Genomic DNA, 22,145 nt, shown 5'->3' with positions numbered 1-22,145 from the left:
AGAGAGAGAGAGAGAGAGAGAGAGAGAGAGAGAGAGAGAGAGAGAGACAGAGAGAGAGACAGAGAGAGAGACAGAGAGAGATAGTGCAACACTACAGTGTGATGTGAGAGTTGTCATGTCTGAGTTTTAATGGAGAAATTGTTCCATGTCAGAGAGGGAGAAAGAACCTGAAACTTGAGTCTTGCTGGACTAAGTCACACTTTGGGGTCTCCCAAGAAGGAGATGAAACTGAACTTTGCTAGGTTCATATCCAGGCTCTATCATTTACTGCTACCTTTAAGGTCTTGAGCAAGGAATGTCTATATTCTGAGTCCCAGTTTCCTCATCTGTTAAATGGGGAGAGCAATATTTGCTTCACTTACCTTGCCAGGTTGTTGTGAAGATCCTAGAATTTTAGATTCAGAGCTGGAAGTATACCTAGGTGAGTCATGGAGTCTACCTTCTTCCTCTCTTCTTTTTTTTACATATGAGGAAACTGAGGCATATAGAGGTTAAGTGACTTGGCCAGGGTCACACAGCTAACTAAGTGTCTGAGACAGGATTTGAACTCAGGTCTTCCTGACTCCAAGTTAGCACCTTTTCACTGCCTATGACCACATGACACATGTGAAGTGCTTTGTAAAAATTACCAGTAAGCATCAGTTACTAGAGGCAGAATGGTGGTTGGGGGGAAGGGTACTGACTCTATAATCAGAAGACCTGGGCTTCTGCTCCTTACTCCTTGTGTGAACCTGGGCAGATGACTACTTCTTGGGGCTTTGCTTTTCTCCTCTGTAAAATAAGATGATCAGGCTAGATTAGACTCAGGGTCCTTTCGTTCTCTAAAATCTGGGGTTCTTAACCTTTTTTGAGTCATGGACCCCTTGGGCCATCTGGTGAAGCCTATGCACTCCTCAGAACCATCTTTTTAAATGCATAATAAAGATACATAGAAATTATAAAAGAAACAAATTATATTGAAATGAAAATATCAAAATATGAAAAAAAGTGCACAGATCCCTCGTTAAGAACTTCTGTTCTAAAGACTATCACAAGCAGGATCCAGGGTTAGGTGTCCTATCCATCTATTAATCAGTCAAGTTTCTATGTCCTAGAAAGGGACCAGAAGACATTTGTTAATTAGCAAGAAGGTGCCTTTCAGCAGATGTGCAAAATTTAGCCCTTTGGGAAATTATCTAATACTGGGCTCTGCTTTTCTCATCCCTGATAACCCCCAGCCACTTGGCAAAAACCTTTGCAGAATGAATTTAATAGGGGGTGAGATGGGTGTGGGGTATAAAGTCTATTGTCATGGGAAGTGCTCTTTTGGGAGAGAAACCGCCCAGAACAGCCAAGAGCTGGTCCAATTGTCCTCTTCCCCAGTATTTACATCATCTAATTTGCAAAGTTGTTCTGAGGAAAATGCTTTTAAAATTGGAAAGTGCCACACAAATATGAACTGTTAGTATTATAATTTTCATCACCTCTCAACTCATGAGAACCCCTATGGCTGAAGCTTCTCTTTACCCAATGACTCAGAACAAAAGGGATGCTTCTCAGATCACTCCAAATATGCCTCTGCCAGATGCCATTCACATTACTGCCCATGGATGGTATTCAACCTGGGCTACAGTTAGGCTTTGGGACACATTCTGTTCTGAGCCAAGAATCTTTAAAGGCAAATTCCCATCCAGCTTGTTCAAGGAAGCAGGCTGTGGCCACCATCAATGCACTGGCATTGAGATTTTTCCCTTTCAAAGTTATTCCTCTGTGAAAAAGAAAATGAAAGATGATGACAAAGACAACCCACTTCCTAAGCTTCTTTGAACCAGTTCCAAGTTTCCCATGGAAACTCTTCAGAATGTGACCCCAGGAATTTGGAGCACAGTCCCAGGAACTCTTGTGAATGTCCTCTGTACAGAGTAGAGTCAGACTGATGGGAGAGACATAGCCAAGATGTACACAAAGAGAGAGAGAGGCAGGACAGAATGGTACTGAAAAGCTGGACAACAATGGGCACCAAGGGAGAGATGTTCAAGGAGAGACAACACAGAGAAGGCCATTCAGTTGGACAAATTCTCTTCTATCACTAAAAACTACTAAAACACTCTAAGTATCAGTGTGATTGTTAATGCCAGAAAGCCCTGCTACCAACTTTGGTTGATTCTCTTTTCCAGGCTCCCTGCAATGGTGCTTATGGCTTTGTTTTTCTTAATGGATGTTCTATTGTAGGAATTAAACCAGTGCCTGAAATAGATTGTGATGTTCAGACCACCATTTCCCAAAGCTCTTCCAATGGTCCAATATTAGGACCTTTAAATAGAGCAAATTAACCTAACTCAATTCAATCCAACTCAAGCTGGCAAAGATTTGTTGAGTACCTAATCATGTGCTCATCTATTAGGCACTATGGGGAAATAAAAGAGAAATACAAGATGTGGTTCCTGTTTATAAGGAAGTTATCTCTCACTGAAGAGACAAGGCATTGAGCAATAAATACTTTTTGAAAAACATTAAAATTAAAAGATTAAAAAGTCATGGAGAGGGGCAGCCAGGTAGCACAGCGAGTAAGAGCACCAGGCTCAGACACATAGCACCCACCCAGAAACACCTGGCCGTGTAACCTTGAGCAAGTTACTTAACCCCGATTGCTTTAAAAAAAAAAAGTCATGGAGACTCTAAGTGTTATTGGAGTTTAGAAGAGGGAATTATTTTGTAGACTAGATTGGACATGGAAGAAGTTATTGCTGAGCTGGGCCCTAAAGGATTGGAAAGGGAGGTGGAAGAAATTCTAGGTAGAGGTTGGAAATAGTTTTAGCAAAGGTATGAAAGTCAAAATAAGTAGTGTCCTTATTCAAGAAGAAATTCAGGAGACTGGCTTGACTGGAGGGTAGTGTTCGTGTAGGGAATGACAGATAAGTAGAGTTGATTGACTAAAGAGAGTGTTGTTAGATTCTGGAGGGCCTTGAAAACCAGGCTGAGAAGTTTGAACTTGATCCTTTAGGTGAAGGGTAGGGAAACTGTGACTTTAGCCTTGAGGCCACATGTAGACTTCTAGGTCCTTGAGTGTTGCCTTTTGACATTGGACAGAGTCCAATTTTTACAGAACAAATCCTTTTATTAAGGGGCTTTGTTCTATGAAGTCTGAATTCATTCAACAGGCCACACTTGAACCTAGAACCTACAGGTTGCCCACCCCTGCTCTAGGGGATGGGGAGCCATTGGGACAGTTTCTGAGAAGGCAAGTGACATCATGAGGGATAAGATTTTAGGAAGATTAATCTGGTGCAAAATGGATTTGAGAAGGGAGAAACTAGAGGTAGAAGGTCTAGTGACAGTAGGCTATTATAATAATCTGGATGCAGGCTTCCTCTCAGGTTTGGGGCACTGAGAATGGAGGGAACACTTATTCCCTAAACATTAATTGATTCATATTTTCATAGAACCATGGAACTTTGGAGCTGGAAGGGATATTCTAGGTCATCTAGTCAAACATCATTGTTTTTAAACAAAATTAAAAAAATTATGGCTGCTTTTGTTTTATATCACCTATATTTCCTAATATATTACCTCTCCCAGAGAGCTGTATCTTATAATAAAGAACAAGGGAGGGAAAAGAAAACTAACTTAGCAAAATTAACCAACACGTTAACCAAACCCAATTTAGATACACATTTTACAAGGTATCTTTAGTGTAGTTTTAAACTAATGGCTTATAGCTAATAGTTTAATACTGAACTAAGACTTTTGGGACACACATAGTCTTCTACCTCTGTAAAGAAGGTTTTTTTCATATTTTTTCTTTGGAGTCAAGTTTAACCATTATAATTTCATAGTATGTAGTTTTCAATTCCAATCTTATTTTATAGATGAGGAAATGTATGCCCAAAGAGGTCACATTCCCAAGGTCACAGAATTAGCCATTCTGTCCTTCTGCATCTCCTCCAATATCTATTTTTATGTGGGTACACAGAACAGTATGTGTAGGAGAGTTATCCTGCCATCTGAGAGAAAGGTAGCCATGTTACTGAAAAAGACCAAAGAACCAAGTTTATGAACTGATTTCTGTGTCCATCTCATGTGAATGAGATGCCTGAGATTGCCAAGCCAAACCAGATGGAAATGGAGAAGACAGAGCTGATGACCTTCCAACATAGGGCTGAAGGTGTGAAATGTCCCCCATGGTGCTGATGAACGGGAATGACAGCCAGAGGCTGCCATCAGCAGAACACATGTCCTTCTTGCTAGGTCAGGAATGGGAAGGGACCATCATGGGGAGGAAGACCCACGAATAGAGAATCCCCTCCTTTTGCCAAAATTATGGAATGGTAGGCTTGGAAGACATCTTAAAGGTCATGTAATCCAACACCCTTCATCATTTTGTAGTTGAGAAACACCTAAATCTCAGAGAAGCAAAGTGATTTGTCCAGTTACCATGGCAAATTAGTGCCAAGAATTGGGTCTAGAACCAAGGTCTCCTGAATCTCTGTCCTGCATTATTTTCATAATAACATGCCAAAACAATGAGTTTCTGCCTATGCCCCTTATAATGAGAGTTTGCTTTGGGACAAAACATTGATCAGGAATATGTTGTTCAATCGTGTCCTATTCTTTGTGACCCCATTTTGGGATTTTCTTGGTGGAAATACTAGAGCTATTTGCCATTTCCTTCTCCAGCTTATTTTACAAATGAGGAACTGAGGCAAACAGGGCTAGGTGACTTGCCTGGGGCCACACAGCTAGTAAGTGTCTGAAACTGGATTTAAACTTAGGATGATGAGTCCTCTTGACTCCAGGTCTAGCATTCTATCCACTGGGCTACTTAGCTGCCCTATATCAAGAATGGAATCAAACTAAATTTTGTACCCTAAATGGGAACGCATAGTATTTATTATATAGGCTTTCTTTGAAATGGAAATTTATTACTATATATTTTGAGTCCTTTCTTACATTCTGCTGTATACGTGTTTTTTTTCCTTTTATTATTTTGTATCTAAGTTTCAATATTTAAGTTTATACTATTTTTAATTGCATACGTAAGTTTCAGTAATAAAAAAACACTATTTTATGCACTTAGAACACTGTACTACTTGTCATTGTGTTCCAAGATTTATTCCCTTCACAAAAGGCAACATGGTGCAATGGGAAAGGCACTGGACTATGAAAATCCAAGCCCTGCATCTTCCCTTTAGAACCCTTATGACCTCAGACAAGGTCTTTAACCTTCCTCAGATTTCCTCCTTTATGAAATGGGAATAATAGCCATTTACATTTTCAGGGCACTTTTATAGGTGCCATGTCATCTGCATCTCATGATGATCCTTGTAAGGGAGTAGTGTTATTAGAACACATCTATTTACCTGGTGTATTGGTCCAGAGAACCTCCTGTGGGCTGTGTGGTCTGATTTGATTTGGTTGTGAATGGCTGTCTTTGTTTCAAGGTACTGAGTGTTTTTGGACTGCTAGAGGATACTGTGCTTAGATAAACCTGGAGTTGAAAAGTCCTGAGTTTGAATATTGCCTCAGACACTTTCTGGCAGTGTGACTCTGGGCAAGTCATTTAACCACTGTCTGCCTTGGTTTCCTCATCTGTAAAATGGGGATCATAATAGCACCTGTCTCCCAGATAACGTATGTAAGGTAGTTCCTAAACCTTAAAGCTGTGTATAAATGCTATTATTACTACTAAGCCATGCTCCATTTTTTTCCACTGATAATTGCGTATCTCTGTATTTATACAAACCAGGTATGGTAGAATTGGATTGTTGCCTTTAGTCTAATGACACCTCCATTCTGTTGCTTAATTCCTATTTGACCATTTCTCCATGCAAACAACCCATGGATGGATTTGTGCTGACTCCTGGTGATCACTGCCAAGAAAGCAGCACCTGGGTCTGTCCCTTGGGTGGTGCTAGCCAGTACTGACAATCTCAGATGGTGCAGGTGCACCTCCTGGTTGATGAATGATCCAATGACATCTGTGCTTTTATGTATCTCAGGCATTGGGAGTCCAGGGAGTTGTGGATGACCCAACAGCAGAATGTCATGTGTGTGTCTACTTTGCCCAATAGTCAGTTTGATGTGATCCCTTAGTAGTGAGCGTGTGGTCTATTCCTTAGCATAATTCCTATCCCTGAGGGCATACTGAGTTGACCAATGTCCTAATAGGCCATTGTGAGGGTCAGTCTTGGCAATGTAAAGAATGTAGTGTGTGGAAGGGGCATTGGGCTGAGAAACAGTAGACTTGGTTCTGCTGCTTGCTGGCTATATGATAATTCATGTAGCTTCTCTCAATCTCAGTTTCCTCATCTGTGAAATGGGGATAATTATACTTTTACTACATAAGTCACATGGTTATTCTAAGAATGAAATGAAACTACACATTGGAGGCTTGCATCAGTGCACATTATATAGAAGGACAGTGTAGAATAGTAGAAAGAATCCTAGTCTTGAGTCAGAAGACCAGTCTTTTTCATAAGTATTTTGCAGAATAAATTTTGTTTTAGTTCCTTGATTTCATGGGTATAGGGGACTCCCAGGGAGGAGACTAACTCTGGCTATTAATAGACATAGGAAAATTTAGAGTCTTAGAAAGTTGCCTGGGGGGAAGGCAGGGGGGCATGTAGAGGTCAAGTAACTTGTCCAGAGTCACATGAGCAGCCAGCAAGTGTCAGAAGCAGGATTCGAACCCAGGTCTGCCTGACTTAAGACCAACTTTTCATTCATTGGATCATGCTGATTCTTGTTGACTCAATGAAATGGGGAAAAATTGTAATAACAAAACTTGAACCTCATAGCTTCTTTTGCAGAAATCTTGATATTAATACATAATATTAATTCTTTTTTTTTTTTTTAAAGCAATCAGGGTTAATTAACTCGCTCAAGGTTACACGGCCAGTTATTTCTAGGTGTGGTGCTAAGTATCTGAGTCCAGATTTGAACCCCAGGTCATCCCGACTCTGGGGCCTGTGCTCTTACTTGATGAGTCACCTGGCCACCCCTAAGTAATTGGGGTTAAGTAACTTGCTCAAGGTTACATGCCCAGGTGTTTCTGGGTGGGTGCTAAGTGTCTGAGCCGGGATTTGATCCACAAGTCATCCCAACAGTGGAGCCGGTGCTCTTACTCGCTGTGCTACCTGGCTGCCCCCATAATATTAATTCTAAGGTATTTTATCAAACAAGTTAGAGTTGGAAGGGATGTTACATATTATCTGGGCCAGGTTTCTTTTCTTTTCTTTTTCTTTTTCTTTTTTTTTTTTACAGATGGGGGAACTGAAACCTGGGGAGATAAAGTAACTTAGTCACAATCCTCAATGTAGTCAGTATCAGGATTGGGACTGGAATTCAGGCTTCATGTTTCCAAATCCATTGCTATTTCTACTAGGTCACTCTACCTATTGTTATTATTATGAATAATTATTTTTAAACACATATCATACTTACATTATATAGTCATACATATATAATTATAAGAATAATTATTAATACCTAAAAATTTATCATTTGCACAATATATTTTATATATATTATCTCTTTTGTATTTGCATCATTGGCACCTAGACCAGTGCCTGGCACATGGTAGGCCCTTAATCAATGCTTTTGATTGATTTTTGAGCATCACAGTAAGTCTGTGAAGTAGATACTGCAGGAATTGTTAGCTCCATTTTACCGATGAGGAAACCAAGGCTGAGAGGAGAGTTTAAGTGACTTGCCCATGCTTCCAGTGCTTGGAAGCATCAGATGGGAAGGAAACCGAGGTCCTCTTGAACACAAACCCAGCACTCTCTCCATTGACACTCTGCCTCTCAATATCAATAATATTATTATGCTTCTAATTTGAATTTAAGAGCAGCTGCCTTGAATTCATTGACAAGTGAGCCTTCATATAAAGCTGTTACTGTTGAAGGCACCACCATGGTCCCAGGCACCCAGGCTCATGATTTAGATGTCATATTTGACTCCTCTCTCTCATCCCCCACAAATCCAATCTGTTGCCAAGGCTTGTCAGTTTTACCTTTGTAGCACATCTTGCATACATACACCCCCTTCTTTTCTCTGATGCAGCCACCACCCTCATCATTTCATGCCTGGACTGTCGAATTGCCTGCTGATTGGTCTCCTTGACACTTCTCTCCCTACCCCAGCCCATCCTCTGTTCAGTTGTCAAAGTGGTTTTCCTAAAGCACCGGTCTGAGCATGTCACTCTCTTCCCCTTCCTCCCAATAAACTCCAGTGGCTTCCTATGACCTCCAGGATCAAGTATAAAATCCTCTGCTTGATGTTCAAAGCTGTTGAAACCTGGCCCTCCCACATTTCCAGTGTTCTCAAATCCTCAGTCCTCCTCTCTGCCCTGCCCCTTTGGTCCAGTGACACTGGCCTCTTTGCTGTTCCTCGAACTAGCCACTCTACCTCCTGACTGGGCATGTTTACTGGCTGTCCCCCATGCTTAGAAGGCTCTCCCTCCTCATCTCGGCTGCTAGGTGTCCTTATGTCCTTCAAGTCTCAGCAAAAATCTCTCTTTCAAGTACAAGAAGCCTTTCCTAATACCTCCCAATCTTAGTGCCTTCCCTCTGCAATTAGACCCAACTTACCTTGTATGTTGTGTTTGCACATACTTTTAATTTTTTATTTATTTTTTAAGCACTTTACATATTTTTGAGCAGAAAATAAGATGATACATGAAGCTGCAAATCTATTATGCACAACTTGTTATTCCTTTTAAATATATAATAAAGCTATTATGTAAACCCCCCCCCCCCCTCATTTGCACATTCCCTCTAAGCCTGGGCCTGTCTTTTATTTTTCTTTGTATCTCTAGCACTCAGCCCTGCATCTGGCACATAGTAAGGGCTTAATAGATTTTTATTGACTGACCAGCTGTAAGATGGATGTTTTGAGAAGCTGAAGAGTCAACTCTTTCCCTGAGCTGGACCCAGGGCTGATCTGGAGAAGACAAGCCCATTGGGCTTTCTTTTAGCTTTCCTAAATAAATACCAAATATAGTGAGTCTTCACAGGCTGGAGTGATTCCCTGAGAGACAGAAGACTTTAGGCAGCTAAGCTCTGGAAAAACACTTCAGGTAATCTCTAAGGCCCCTCCTAACACTAAAATCTCATAATCTCTTCATGGCAAGTGGGTTCACTGGTGGCCAGACAGGATTAGCATAGCTCTCCAGTTGGGTGGTCCTACTTCCATTAGGCCTCTGAAAAACAGGTTCAGTTATGGGAATATAAGCACCTTGATACATGGCCTAATTCTCATAAATCATCTGACTTTTTAGTCATCGCCTCCCTGAGCCTTATTTTCCTCTTCCCTGAGATGAGGGAGCTAGACAGAGTATTCTCTGAAGACCTGTCTGACTTGAATATCCTATAATCCAAAGGAGCCAGCTATCTGAGGGCCTTTTCACTCCCACATGCCCTTTCTCTTCCAGGGAATCTCTCTGGTTTGCAGCTGGGTTCACGGTACTGTTCTAACTAGGACGGTTTGCACTTCTGAATGGCCAGGACCAAAGAATTCTCGTAAGCTCTGGAAAGGCGCTCCCCAGCTGCCAGTTCTTATCAGACAGTGAGAGCTGCTCACCACCCACCATCTTCCCACTCACTCCATTCCCAAACATCCCAAGCCTTCCTGGCAAAAGGAAAGTGCATTCCTGCTGTTGCCTCACACTCATCAAGTGTGACTCCACTTCCGAAGACTATTATCGGAGTTACACTCTGTGGGGGTGGGGGTGAGGAGGGGGGGGGGGTGGAGAGGCAAGGACAGGTGCTGTCAAATCAACAGTCATTCACTGCTCAGATGGAAAAATCTCCCCAGCACATGGATTGCTTTTGTTAGCATTCAAAGGCCCCCATTCTAGAAACAATGGCAGCAAATGTCTCCATAGGATTAAAAAAAAATTAAAAATCATCTCATTGGTTTGCATCAGGTGCTCTGGCTTGGAGTTTCTATAAGACAAAGAGACATCAATAGGAGAGAATAAGGCATATGATGACAAAATGAGAGCCATCGACAGCTGCAGCTTTCCATATTGAATCTTCTGTCCTTTCTGAACAAGAATTCCAAAATGGCGTCCTGATTCCTAGTCAGGCCTGAAGTGATGCAACATCAGGACTTATGCAGGGGACTCTCAATTAACTGGAATTTAGCAACACAGTATTTAGAACTGATAAAGACATTAGGGATCATGGAGTATAATGCTTTCATTTTATAAGATGAGGCAACTGAAATTCAGAGTGAACTTGGAGACAGGATGACCTGGGTTCAAATTCCACTGCAGGCTCTTATTAGCTGTTACCTGGACCAAATCATCCAATTTATCTGACCTCCACTGTTGGCATCTGTAAATCAGGTACATCCCACCACTAGGTTATTGTGAGGTTCAAAAGAGATTGTGTCCATAAAGCATTTTGCAAACTTTATTGCATTGTATAAATGTGAGTTTAGTGTTTTACAGCCACCCCCATAGTAAACAGCAGGACCAAGGCTCAAACCAGCGTTCTTGGAACTCTAAACCTGGTGTGCTTTCTTATACCACAAAGTCATGTGACCACTCAGAAGCCTGCATTAACTAGAGTCTTTCTTTTATTCTTTATTTTTATCTGGGTTATCCTTATAGAAACCCTGGGAGGTAGGTAAAATTTCCATTTTGCAGACATGGACATTGAGGATCAGAGAGAGTCAGTGATTTGTGGAAAGTCACTAAGCCAGAAATGCCAGAGCCACATCTTCAGGCTCCAAGTCAAGGCTGCCTCTTGTTCAAAGAGAATCAGCTATATAGAAATGCTTTGAGAACTGCTCTATGAATGCTCAACCTTAGAAAAGCAGAGACATAGAGCTGCAAGGGTCCTCAAGGGCCAGAGTCCAACCTCCTCATGTCAAAAATACAACTGTAGGAAATTGAGGCCCCTGTAGGCAAAGTGAACACCCAAGGGTAAACAGATAAGAAGCAGCTGAGGTGGGGTTTGAACCCTGGTCCTTTAAACGGCATTGCAAAAAAACCCCTAACTCAGATCTGGGATTTGGTCCCCAAATCAAATGCATCAGTTACTTAATCTTGTATTGGGCTCAGTACCCATTTGGTCTAATGTCTTTCCCACCATCTACCTCCATCTAATATAAAGAAGAAGAAAGAGGAGGAGGAGGAAGAGGAGGAGATGTGTATACACGCACAGACACGCACAGATACATATATGCATATAAATATTGCATCAGTGCTTATCAAAGAGTTAAACCAACATGGTTACAAAATAAACCATCTGTGGACCAACATTGGTATGATTACGAAACCAAATTGTTCTTGGCTAGTCGTTGTGTGCCCCAAATGTGCTTGGCACAGGAGACCCGTCCCCTGTCCCCTGTGATGACACTCCAAAAATTTAGAAATAGTTTCAGAAGTCACTTGCCCAATTAAGTTTTCAGATTCTCACAGCATTTGCCCATCTTCCTCCAGACAATGCAAGAAATCATTTACTGGGCAATTTGTTCGGTATCAGATTCTATACTAGATGTCACTGAGGATACAGAAAGTTCCTGCCCTCAAGATGTTTATAGTTTAATAGGAGAAAGAAGCTAAGTATATAAACAAATTTACTAGGACATAAATGCCGAAAGACAAATCCAATAGAGTCAATTGCAAAAGGTATAATGATATTATTTAATATTTTCAAAATAAAAAAGACACATTGTAGCATACCCTCTTGGTCTTTTTGAAGTTACAAACAAAGGGGTATGAGAGAACAGAGGAGGAGGGAAGATTTCTTGGGTTGTATTCAGAAGCTGTTTCCTTCTGGAAAGAAGGAGGTTTAGGAAACTTCATCTCCCAGAAATCTCTTGGGCAAAGCTTAAAAGTGATAACCTGAACAACCAATAAACAGAGAAAATTTTCCTGCACAGGCTACACAGGGGCCAATACAGGGGTAGAGGGGAGATCATTTACTATTTCTGTCTCAAGTTCCCAAAGGCAGGCACTGATTTATCCTGTTTCCTCCTCCCCCTTCCATCCTCCACCTTAGGAAATCCAGGCCACTGAATTGAAAACAACAAAGTCAAGAAGAAGGGAAAGTCACCGTATTCTGACAAATTCCTGGAAAGCCCAATTCACACTGGCAGTATTTTTAAGGCCACTTCCTTTGGCAACAGGAAATTAAATTCAATTATACAAACATCATTCAGGCATATCCTGCCAAAGATCATTAATCAGTTGCTTCAAAACACAACAGTAGGTGAAAAGGGCCAGTTAATTCCCTAAGAATAACGTTAAAAATGGGCACTCAGTTAAAACAATAAATATCCCAATCACTAGTGTTTTTACAATATATTTAGCCATGCAAAGCACTTCACATACGTTATATCATTTGATCATCACAATAACCTGGTTAGGAAGGTGGTATTACCTCTATTTTGCAGATGAGGAACTAAAACCCAGAGTTTCACATGGCTAGTTAAATATCTGGGGGAAGGTAATGAAATAAATATTTGTTAAGCACCTACTATGCACCAGGCACTGTGCTAAGCTTTGTAAATTTTATCTCAGTTGATTCTCAAAACAATTCAGTGGGAGAGGTGCTATTATTAGCTTCATTTTACTTGCCCAAATCAAGTGAAGTGACTTGCCCAGGGTCACATGGCTAGTAAATGTCTGAGGTTGGATTTGAACTCAGGTCTTCCTGAGCAGTTAGGTGGTGCAGTGGATAAAGCACTGGGCCTGGAGTCAGGAAGAGCAGAGTTCAAATTTGACCTCAGATATTCGTTAGCCGTGTGACTCTGGGCAAGTCACTTAACCCTGTTTGCCTCAGTTTACCTTTCTATAAAATGAACTGGAGAAGGAACTCTCTTTGCCAAGAAAACCTTAAGCAGGGTCACAATAAGTCTGACAGGACTGACCTGCAACTTCCTAATGATCTGCCATTGTACCCACAGTGCCTCAGTAGCACTTGAATCCTTCTAATCCAAAGTTTCTTGATTTCAAGTCCAACATTCTTTCCACTGCATCATCTAACTGTCTTTCTACTAAAATCACTTGAAGCCCTTCTCCAGAATCCACCATGGTGATTTTTTTTAAAGCATAAGTCTGACAATCACTTCCTTATCAATAGACTCTAGCAACTCTCTGTTACTTGGTGAGATTAACTAAAAATTCCTCTGTTTGGCATTTAAAGTCCTTCACAATCTGGCCTCAAACTACCAATCTGTAGTCTCATACTTCACTCCCTTTCTCACCTACTACAGTCCAGCCAGTTTAGTATCTTTGTTCTTCATATACAACACTCCTCTTGTCTCCATGCCTTTGCATTGGTGTTTTCCACATGCCTGGATAACTCTCCTCACCTTTGTTTCTAACAATTCCTAGTTTCCTTCTATGCTAAGTTAATCATTTTTCCTAATCCTGCTGGCTCTTAGTGCCTTCCCACCTAAATCAACTTGTGCCTATTTTCTATCCATTTTGTACATATCTCTTTGGCCTATGGTGTTCCCCCCAGCCCAGTTAGATAGTAAGGTCCTCCAGGGCAGAAATTGTTTAATTTCTGTCTTTTCATCCCCATTGCCAACACAGAGTAGGAATTTAATAAGTGCTGTTTGAATGATTTATGTTGGCAAAGGAACTCTCATGTATTAGATATCTCCTATGTGCTAAGTCTGGGAAGCTACAAAAATTAGAGAAGTCTGTGCTCTCAGGGAGTTTACAGTCTAATAATCAATCAACCGAAGATCATTCAGTCAATAAGCATGTATGTACTTACTGTATTGCAGCTTCTGAGCTGATTTCTGGGGATGCAAGGGCAGAAGGAAAAGCAGTCTGTGACCTCAAAGAGATCACTAATAGAGATGATAACACACACACACACACACACAAATAATCATGATAAAAAACTTGAACAAAGCCAGCGTTTAAGAAAGCTACAAAGTGCCTGAGGAGCCAGAGGGAAGAAAGAATACTTCCAAGGAGGTCTACTTGACTTCCCCATCCTTACTACCCTGTCCACCTTGGAAAGAGATGGGGAGCAGTGACTTGGTGGTACCTGTTTTTTTGAAGGAGTGAGTCTTGGAAAGACAATGATGTGACTTCTTTATTGATGCATTTTTATCTTCCCAACTAGCCTGTAAGCTCCTGGAGGTCAGGGATTCTATTGAAGTGGAAAGAGTCTTAACTGGGGGACAAGAGACTAGATTTTAGATATGGCTTCTCTTTTTTTTTCTGTAAAATGGTGGACTTGGATTAAGTGATCTTTATGGTCCCTTCCAGATCTAATGCTCCGTGATTCCAGGATATCTCACAACAACTAACATGGCACCTTGACTTTATTTGGGTCCAGCATTATGGTACCATGCAAAGAATCCAGAACTTGGATGAACTGGGTTTAAACCTTAGCTAGGCTACTTACAACTTGTGTGGTGACCCCTGTGCAGGTCATGTGCCTTCTCTGGGTCTAAGTTTTCTCATATGTAAATAAAAGCTCCTTAAACGTTTCATTTCTGTTTTTTGTCCCCCAGTGTATAGTAGGCACTTCATAGGCTCCTGGCACATCATAGGCTTTTAATAAATGCTTTTTGATTGCCTAAGCTAAGTGCAGTGGGCTTATCCTCTTAAGGTTCTCCCCAGCTACATCTCCAATCCTGTGATCCCCAAATCAGTGATATTTTCTTGGCACTACTTCCTTTCTTTGAAGGCCAATGTTCACTTCTTATTACCCATCCAGCCCCCTTGCACACATAGGCATGTACAGTCACACTCATCTCTAGCATGATTTTTAGGCCCTCTGCCCATGTTCACCAGAGACACAGGGGATGGGCGTCATTAGAATTTGCCTCCTCTGAAACACAAACACACACACACACACACACACACACACATGCTTATGTCTCCTGCTAAAAGCCACCACCCCTATTGAAGGGTTGGGCACAGTCGAATGCTTCACCTTTTTGTCAACTAACTAGTCGTTGTTCAGAAAACAGTCCAACTTTTCATGTTCGAATCACAGCACTTAGTGCACCCATCAAAAGTTCAGTTACTGAATTAACTGGCAATAAAAATCCAGCCTCCAGCTAATGTCTGACACTGGGTTAACCTTAATTAGGCCAGCATTAATTAAGCTGTCTAACAAGTACCGACCTATAGTCTTAGAAGACCGTAAGCATGTTTGATTAAAAAATATATTCTCAAAATCTTGTTTCACTTTTTTGCTTTCTTTTTGGTTAACAAAACTTCCCTTGCTCTCTTCTTATTCCTTTAACTCCATGAATTACTCAGGGGCCACCATGAACTTGAGTAAATGGTTAACAATCATGAACCATGACATAAGGGATCATTTTACAGAGAAACACATTGAACTTGATGACTTTATAACTTGCCATTCCCCCTCGCTATAAGAAACTTTAGCAGTCACGTAGTCCAGCTCCATTTTACAGGTGAAGAAATGAAGGCATAGAAAAGTTAAGTGACTTGCCCAAGGTCACAGATTTAGTGGTAGAATTGGTGTGAACTCCATCCCTCTCCACCTAACCTGTGCACAAGATCTCCCATAGCCCTGAAGGCAGAGTAGAATAAAGTGGTAGAGAAGCTCATCTACCAGAGACAGGGAGGCAGGATAGTCAGAATCAGTATCATCTTCCTGACTGCCAGTCAGTCATCCATGTCCCTCTTGTTTCTGACCAGCGGGAAGCATCTTCAGATGATGTTTCTATCAGGACTATCTGTCAGCAACACCTCTCCCTATCCCTAACCTGGCCACTATCAATATGTTTGTGGCTTTTAGCTCATGTAACAGTAATAACAATAATGTTAACAACAAATACTAATAATTTACAACAAAAATCTCAATATTTAAAGGGTCCAAAAGAATCAATTGCCAGTGGTGGTTTATTGATGTAGGATGTAGGACCTCAACTCTTAAAGGGAACTTGTCCAACTCCATGATTTCACAGAAGGGGGGAAACTATATTTGGGAAACTACATTTAGATTTCTGGAAAGGAACTGAATGACCCTATCTTGAGGTTTACTTCTCAGAAAACCTTAGGGTTTTCATTGACTTCGATGGTCAGGAGATGTGTGACCTTGGTGAAGTACCTTCACCCTCACTTCACCAGTTAATCCCCATGTGATCTTGGTAGGTCACTAATACTCTCTAGGGCCTTAGTATCTGCGATAGGAGGGGGTTGAGCTAGTCAGCCTTTGGGGTCACTTTTAGATCTAAATCCATGATGTAGAGGCCCTTATGATGCCCTACTTTCTAACTAGGAAAGTCACAACCTCACTGGACACCACTTTCCTCATGAGAGGGTCAGACCAGAAGGCCACCCAGGTCCCATTCAATGTTAAGTCTGTGATCTCATGAGCCTTTGCAGCTTTGTTCCTTCTTCTAAGAAATGAAGGACTTGGGTTAGATTAGTTTTAAGGATACTTCTAGCTTTAAGTTTGATTCAGTAAGCTTTTATTAAATGCCTATTACATACCAGGAACTGCTATAAATGCTGGGGATTCAAAGGTGGTAGTGGGTAAAAAAAACAGAAAATTCCTGTTTGCTTCAGTTCCTCATCTATAAGGTGAGCTAGAAAAGGAAATGGTAAACCACTCCAGCATCTTTGCCAAGAAAGCCCCAAAGGGGGCCATAGAAAGTTGGACACAACTGAAATGACTGAATACGAACAACAATATAAACAAAGCCCCCTGGAACAGGGCTCTAGTCACTCAAGGTTTCCTGGGGGATATGGTATTTGAGTTGATCTTTGAAGGAATGTAGGCATTCTATGAGGTAGAGGTGAAAAGACTGTGCACTAGGCATGTCTCATGGCTTGGGCAAAGGCAGGGAGGAGGGAAATGGGATGTCATGTATGGGGAACATGAAGCAGGAGAGTTTGACTGGACATTTGATTGTGTGAAGAGAAGTGCCATGTAATAATAAGTCTTGGGAGATAGGTTAGAGGCAGACTATGAGGGACTTTCAAAAAGAAACATGAGTTTGTATTTTCATCCTAGGGGTAACAGGGAACCATTAGAGCTTTGAGAGCAGGGGAGTGAGATGGTCATGGACTTTATGGTTTATGGAGCCTGGATCTGGAGAAGAGAGAAATAAGGTAGGGAGGATGATTAGGAGGCTGCTGTTATAGAACAGATGAAGGCTGATGGGAGCCTAGGGTGGTGACTGGGGATGTGTGTGAAGTAGATTCAAGACACATTGTGTTGTTCAATTTTAAGTTCATTTCCTATTATGTGCCCAGCATTGGGTTGGGTTCTAGAGAGGAAGAGACATGGTTGCTACCCTCCAGGAATTTAGAGGTGAATTGGCAATACAAGACATAAACCTACACATGTGAAACACAGAATAATAAGGTGCTGAGAGCTATGCTATAGACTATAATTTCAGGAGACAGAGAAGAGAGGAATCAGTATGGATTTGAATGGTCATGGAAGACTTCTTGGAAGAAGTGCTAATTGAGACAGGTAGGATTAGAGTAGTTAAAAAGGAAGGCGAACCATATTCCAGGTAGAGCAAAGTATCCTTAGGAAGTAGTATGTTGGACAGTGATCAGAGCAGCTAGGTGCCATAATGAATGGAACACCGGGGCTGGCGTCAGAAAGGCCTGAGTTCAAATCTGGCCTCAGACACTTACTAGCTGGGTCACCCTGAGCAAGTCACTTAGCCTTGTTTGCTTCAGTTTCCTCATCTGTAAAATGAACTGGAGAAGGAAATGGCAAACCACTCCAGTATCTTTGCCAAGAAAATCCCCAATGGGGTCATGAAGTGTTGACCATGACTGCGATAACTGAACAACAATGGACAGTGACCACTTACTGATTGCACAATTTCCTTCATTGAACCTCAGATTCCTCATATGTAAAAGGAGGAGGTTGGGTTGCATGATCTCAAAGTTTACCTCCACTTTCCAGCATGGTATAGTAGGAAACAGTGTTGGATTTGGGGTCAGGTAACCTGGGTTCAGATCCTGACTCACTACCTAGAAAATCTAAAGCAGATCACTTATCCTCTCTAAAGCAGTTTTTTCATTTTTTTCTTCTTTAAGAATGAGATTGGATCTGATGTCCTCTAAGGGTCCTTCAAGTTCCAAATCTAGGATCCTGCAAAATGCATTTAAACCCCAGTTTCCTCGTCTGAAAATGAGGGTTTTGGTCATAGTCAAGACCAAAGGCAAAGATGGATGTGTGGAAGTGTGTGAAGCAGTTTATAGCCTATATGGAGATACTCTACAGAGACACATTTACAATATGATAAAAAAAACGATTGACTAAGGTCTGAAGATGTTCCCAGCCTTCCCTTCTCCAGGTCTCTCCTATCATAATGCCTTCACCTGCATGTATTCCCAGGTGCCCACCTGCCAAGCGTGAATTCCTCCAAAGCTAATTCCCCAACACTGTTTCTTAACCCCATTCAAGGTGCCACCAAAAAGTACTGGAAAATCTGCTTCCCTTTCTGATGGGAGGCCCATGAGGAAGGGTTTATTATCCATTTCTGAAAACACAGCCAAGGCCCTGGCAAAAGGAAATAAAATCCAGAGCTTTCAGTTCCCGTAAACAAACAACCCCACTAGGCTTTTCCAGGAGGGTGGGTAAAAAAATAACACCATACACAAAAATTCCACTGGAATATAATAGCAAATCACAGCCTCAGGAGGCTCCTAATAAACAGGGATCCTATCAGAAGCCTCCTGACTCAGCACCTGAGGCATGTTTATAATAACTCCATTCACACGTACTTGAACTAGACAATTTGAATCGCCTGCTAAGTAAGGATTTGTGATCAATGACAAGAGTGTGACCATGTTTGTTATGGTCTGGCTCATTTTTTTTCCATCTATTCATTCCAGGTCCTGATATTAATCCATAAACCCTGAAAATGCCTGACTCAGAAGGACCAAAGAAATCCATCGCTCTTGTCAGTGACAGATAGTCCCTGCCAAAGCTTGTCCCCTTCCTCCTTTTCCGAGAGCAGAAGACCTCACCGTCAGTACCTGAAATTGGACCCGATAGGGTGTAACCAGCCCTGGGCCTCACTATGTAATTTACACTGCCTTTGGAAGCTTCTTTTTACTTTTAGCTGGCTTCCTTCATTTCCCACTGAGATAGGATATTTTGGGGGTAATTGAAACGGCCCAAAATAGCATCTAGGAATTGGCAAGTCATCCTCTAGCGGGGAGAAGTATTCGGGAGAGATGCTGGGCCATGACCCTTAAGGTATGGGTCTCTCAGTGGACATAACAAGAGAAAGTAGTCAGACCAGGTTAAGCGTTAGTGGGCACCATGCCAAGACAGAGATCAAATAAAAAGCAGAGATCTTTTATCACCACCGTATCTGTTCATATTTGTCAGCTGCCCAAGAAGGACATATTAGAGTATTAGGCGGCTGGCTGGCAGGCTTAGGACTCTAATCCCCTCTGGCTCCCACCAGGACACCTCGCCTAATGAAACAGGAGGCTTTGGTTTCCATAAATACTCCAGCTGTGTGATGTCACCAGCACAATGCAAACTTTAACAACCTTTATCGTGGCTACAGATGGCTTGCTTCCCAGTCCAGCAGGGCAGCAACCAGTGCAAAGAGTCCCTGAAACTCAGAAACAAAATAGGATATTTCAGCAGCCTGTGCTGCAGGCATGGCTGGGACTGCAGACATTCTCTGGTTCTGAGACAAACCCTTCACCCCCTGGGGTGGGGGTTGGAGTGGGCAAGACAAGAGCCCTCCCTCCATGCCACATCTACAAGCCGCCTTACACAACACCAACAATATGTCCCAGCCAGAGCAGGCAGCATGCAGACCTCCCCAAAGCTGATGAAGCTTGGTATTTTGTACCAGAAGACAAGAGCAGTATGGGAGCAATGTTTAAATGTAAAATAATAGAGAGATCTCATCCTGCAGGACTGGAAATCGAGTGTGGAGTAGGGGTTCCTGCCCTGTTCTTTTTGGCCACGTATGGAGCAGAGAAGAGGTTAAGAGTTTGGCACGCTGATTCATCAACACCCTCACCATCCTTAATCCTACTATTACAGCTTCAGTCCCATTGTGGCACAAATGTCCACGGGTCAATTCACTTGCCAATTAACAGCACCAATAGTCCAAGCTGCAGTCCTGCCTCTGCTGAAAACAGACCTTTACGGTTCCCATTGCCGCACCCTGAAACGCCACATCGCTTTGCCCACGTTGTACCTCCAACCCCTTCTCCCTCTGATAATCCACAGTATTCCTCCCAGGTGCTGGGCTCCCAGCTCAGAGAAGAAACATACTCACAAATAACACCTTCTACAAGCCATCCTGTATGGGGTGTGTTTTTTTTCCCCTTCTCTCTCTTGTTCTTTTTCTGTCTTGTTATGATAAACCGGAGGTAGGGTAGAGGTCACTCTGGCAAGAAGTAAAAAAAAAATGATAAAAATTCACATTCAGAGTGTGAGCACTCTCATTCACTCTCAGCCTGGGAGAACGACACAGGAAAGCCAGTCAGCCTATGATGCAAGTGGCATCAAACATGCATCAGATGAACCCAGGACCAAGGGGTTATGCTATGCCCAGGAGCCAGGGAGGAAGATTAGAGAACGTGCAGAGCAGCAAACATCAAGCCTGGATGGTGTGATCTGGGCTGGCTTTCTGCTACCTAGGAACACCTCTGATTCTGCCTTTTTTTTTCTTCTTCCCTTCCCCACGCAGAATGTGGGGAAAAAAAAGGAAGAGGGGGGGAGAGAGAATTTGCCTTTAGGTTTTAGCTCACAGTCAGCAGTCAGAGCAGTGACTGGGGATATGGTAGCATTCACCATCACAGAAGGAGCAACGTAGTACAGTCCAAAGAGGACCAATCACCTTGGCTTCCGTCTCCATGGCAACGGCAGCATCCGTAGCGGCAAATCGTATTCCCTCCTGGCTGCAAAGTCAATTTATAGTCACATACTATTCTGTGAACTGATAAGGCAGCAGGGCCACATCAGGGACTAACCAGAGAGAGCAGGAATAGAAAGAAGCCACGCTAGACTGAGAATGTCAGTGCCGTCCATCAGGGCTCCCATGTCTGTGGCATCATTCACAGGGATGCACATACTGACAGCCACCCCCTTGCTAAGGGCATCTGGATACTTGCTGCTTAAAAAATGCCTCCCCCCTCCAAAAAAAGGGACTTTTCTCTGGGGCATAGACTACTCCTTGTCATTAACCTGCAGGGTTAGTAAAAATACATACACAACAGCAACAAAAATATGCAAGGCATATAAGACAGCTTTTGACCAACCTGCCTTCCCACAGGTTCTCTGCTGTCATTCCCTGAAAGCAGAACCTTGCAGAAACTTATTATGCTCAGTCCCCCACCCTCTTCACGGATCCTTTTCTGACCTCTTTTGCCCTTCTTGGGACTCCTGCTGAAATGACTTGATTCTCTGCGGGATGTATTATTTCACATGGTCTCTCCTGTTTTCCTCAGTTTTCTAAGTCTTATCTCTGTCTAGAATAGTCCCATGCCCAGTGTTTCCTTTACATACCCCCACAGTGCCTAGAACAGTGCTAGCCAGATGATTGGTCCCCAATAATTGTTGAATTGGATTGAGTTAAACAGAGACCAAAGCTCTCCATTGCTTGGCAACCTGTGGCTCCCTGGAGTGGATCCGAACAGGAAAACCCAGACCCAGCTGTGCAGACTGAATTCATTGCGACTCAACAAGCATTTAAGTCCCTGGTATGAGCACGGCACTGTACTAGGTACTGGGGATACACAGACAAAAGGAAAAGAACGACCCTAACTCCTTAGGGTAGAAAACAAATCCCAATGGGACTGCAGTGATGCATTGCACCCCACCCCCATCCCCTAGTGTCACCACCTCCTCCACCTTTCTCCTACCCAGGTCCTGCAGTGCAGGGCAGTCCTCATTCCCATAGGCCCAGTGGCCACAGAATGAACCAGTGATGTTGTCTTGGCATTCACACAATGGCTAATCCTTCTTGAGTCAGGCATCATGCTAATAATCATCTCTATAGTTATTCCAAAGCAAAGTTTTCCCTTTGAAAACAAATAGCTTTTCTATGTCCACACCCTCACTCCCTCCTTCCTTGCCTCCTTGAACAGATCTCTTTTGCCTTTTAGCTGGTTTTGTTAAGTCCATGAAGACCTCCCTAATTCAGTCCTGCCTTGGGACTAAAGTCTGGAGGCCCCTGGACAAGTTAAAAGACAACCCTTTTAG

At 42.4% G+C, this 22,145-nt stretch overlaps 1 protein-coding gene across 3 annotated transcripts in view; it reads right to left on the bottom strand.

Annotated features, from left to right (window-relative positions):
* The window catches only part of IQSEC1 (IQ motif and Sec7 domain ArfGEF 1), a 785,306-nt gene that overhangs the window by 289,767 nt on the left and 473,394 nt on the right, over positions 1-22,145 (bottom strand). For all 3 annotated transcript variants that reach the window (XM_069083774.1, XM_069083777.1, XM_069083778.1), the window contains one exon: positions 20,218-20,328. In XM_069083774.1, coding sequence (XP_068939875.1) covers positions 20,218-20,240 — 23 coding nt within the window. In that variant the 5' untranslated portion in view covers positions 20,241-20,328. The remainder of the gene's footprint in view (positions 1-20,217; positions 20,329-22,145) is intronic.

This window comes from Petaurus breviceps, unplaced genomic scaffold (genome assembly GCF_028583685.1).
Source record: "Petaurus breviceps papuanus isolate PSGF00001 unplaced genomic scaffold, PetGlider_PUasm1.0 174, whole genome shotgun sequence".
Taxonomy (NCBI): Eukaryota; Metazoa; Chordata; class Mammalia; order Diprotodontia; family Petauridae; genus Petaurus; species Petaurus breviceps.
The sequence above is the reverse complement of the archived record's forward strand: the minus strand, read 5'-3'. Positions and strand labels throughout refer to the sequence as shown.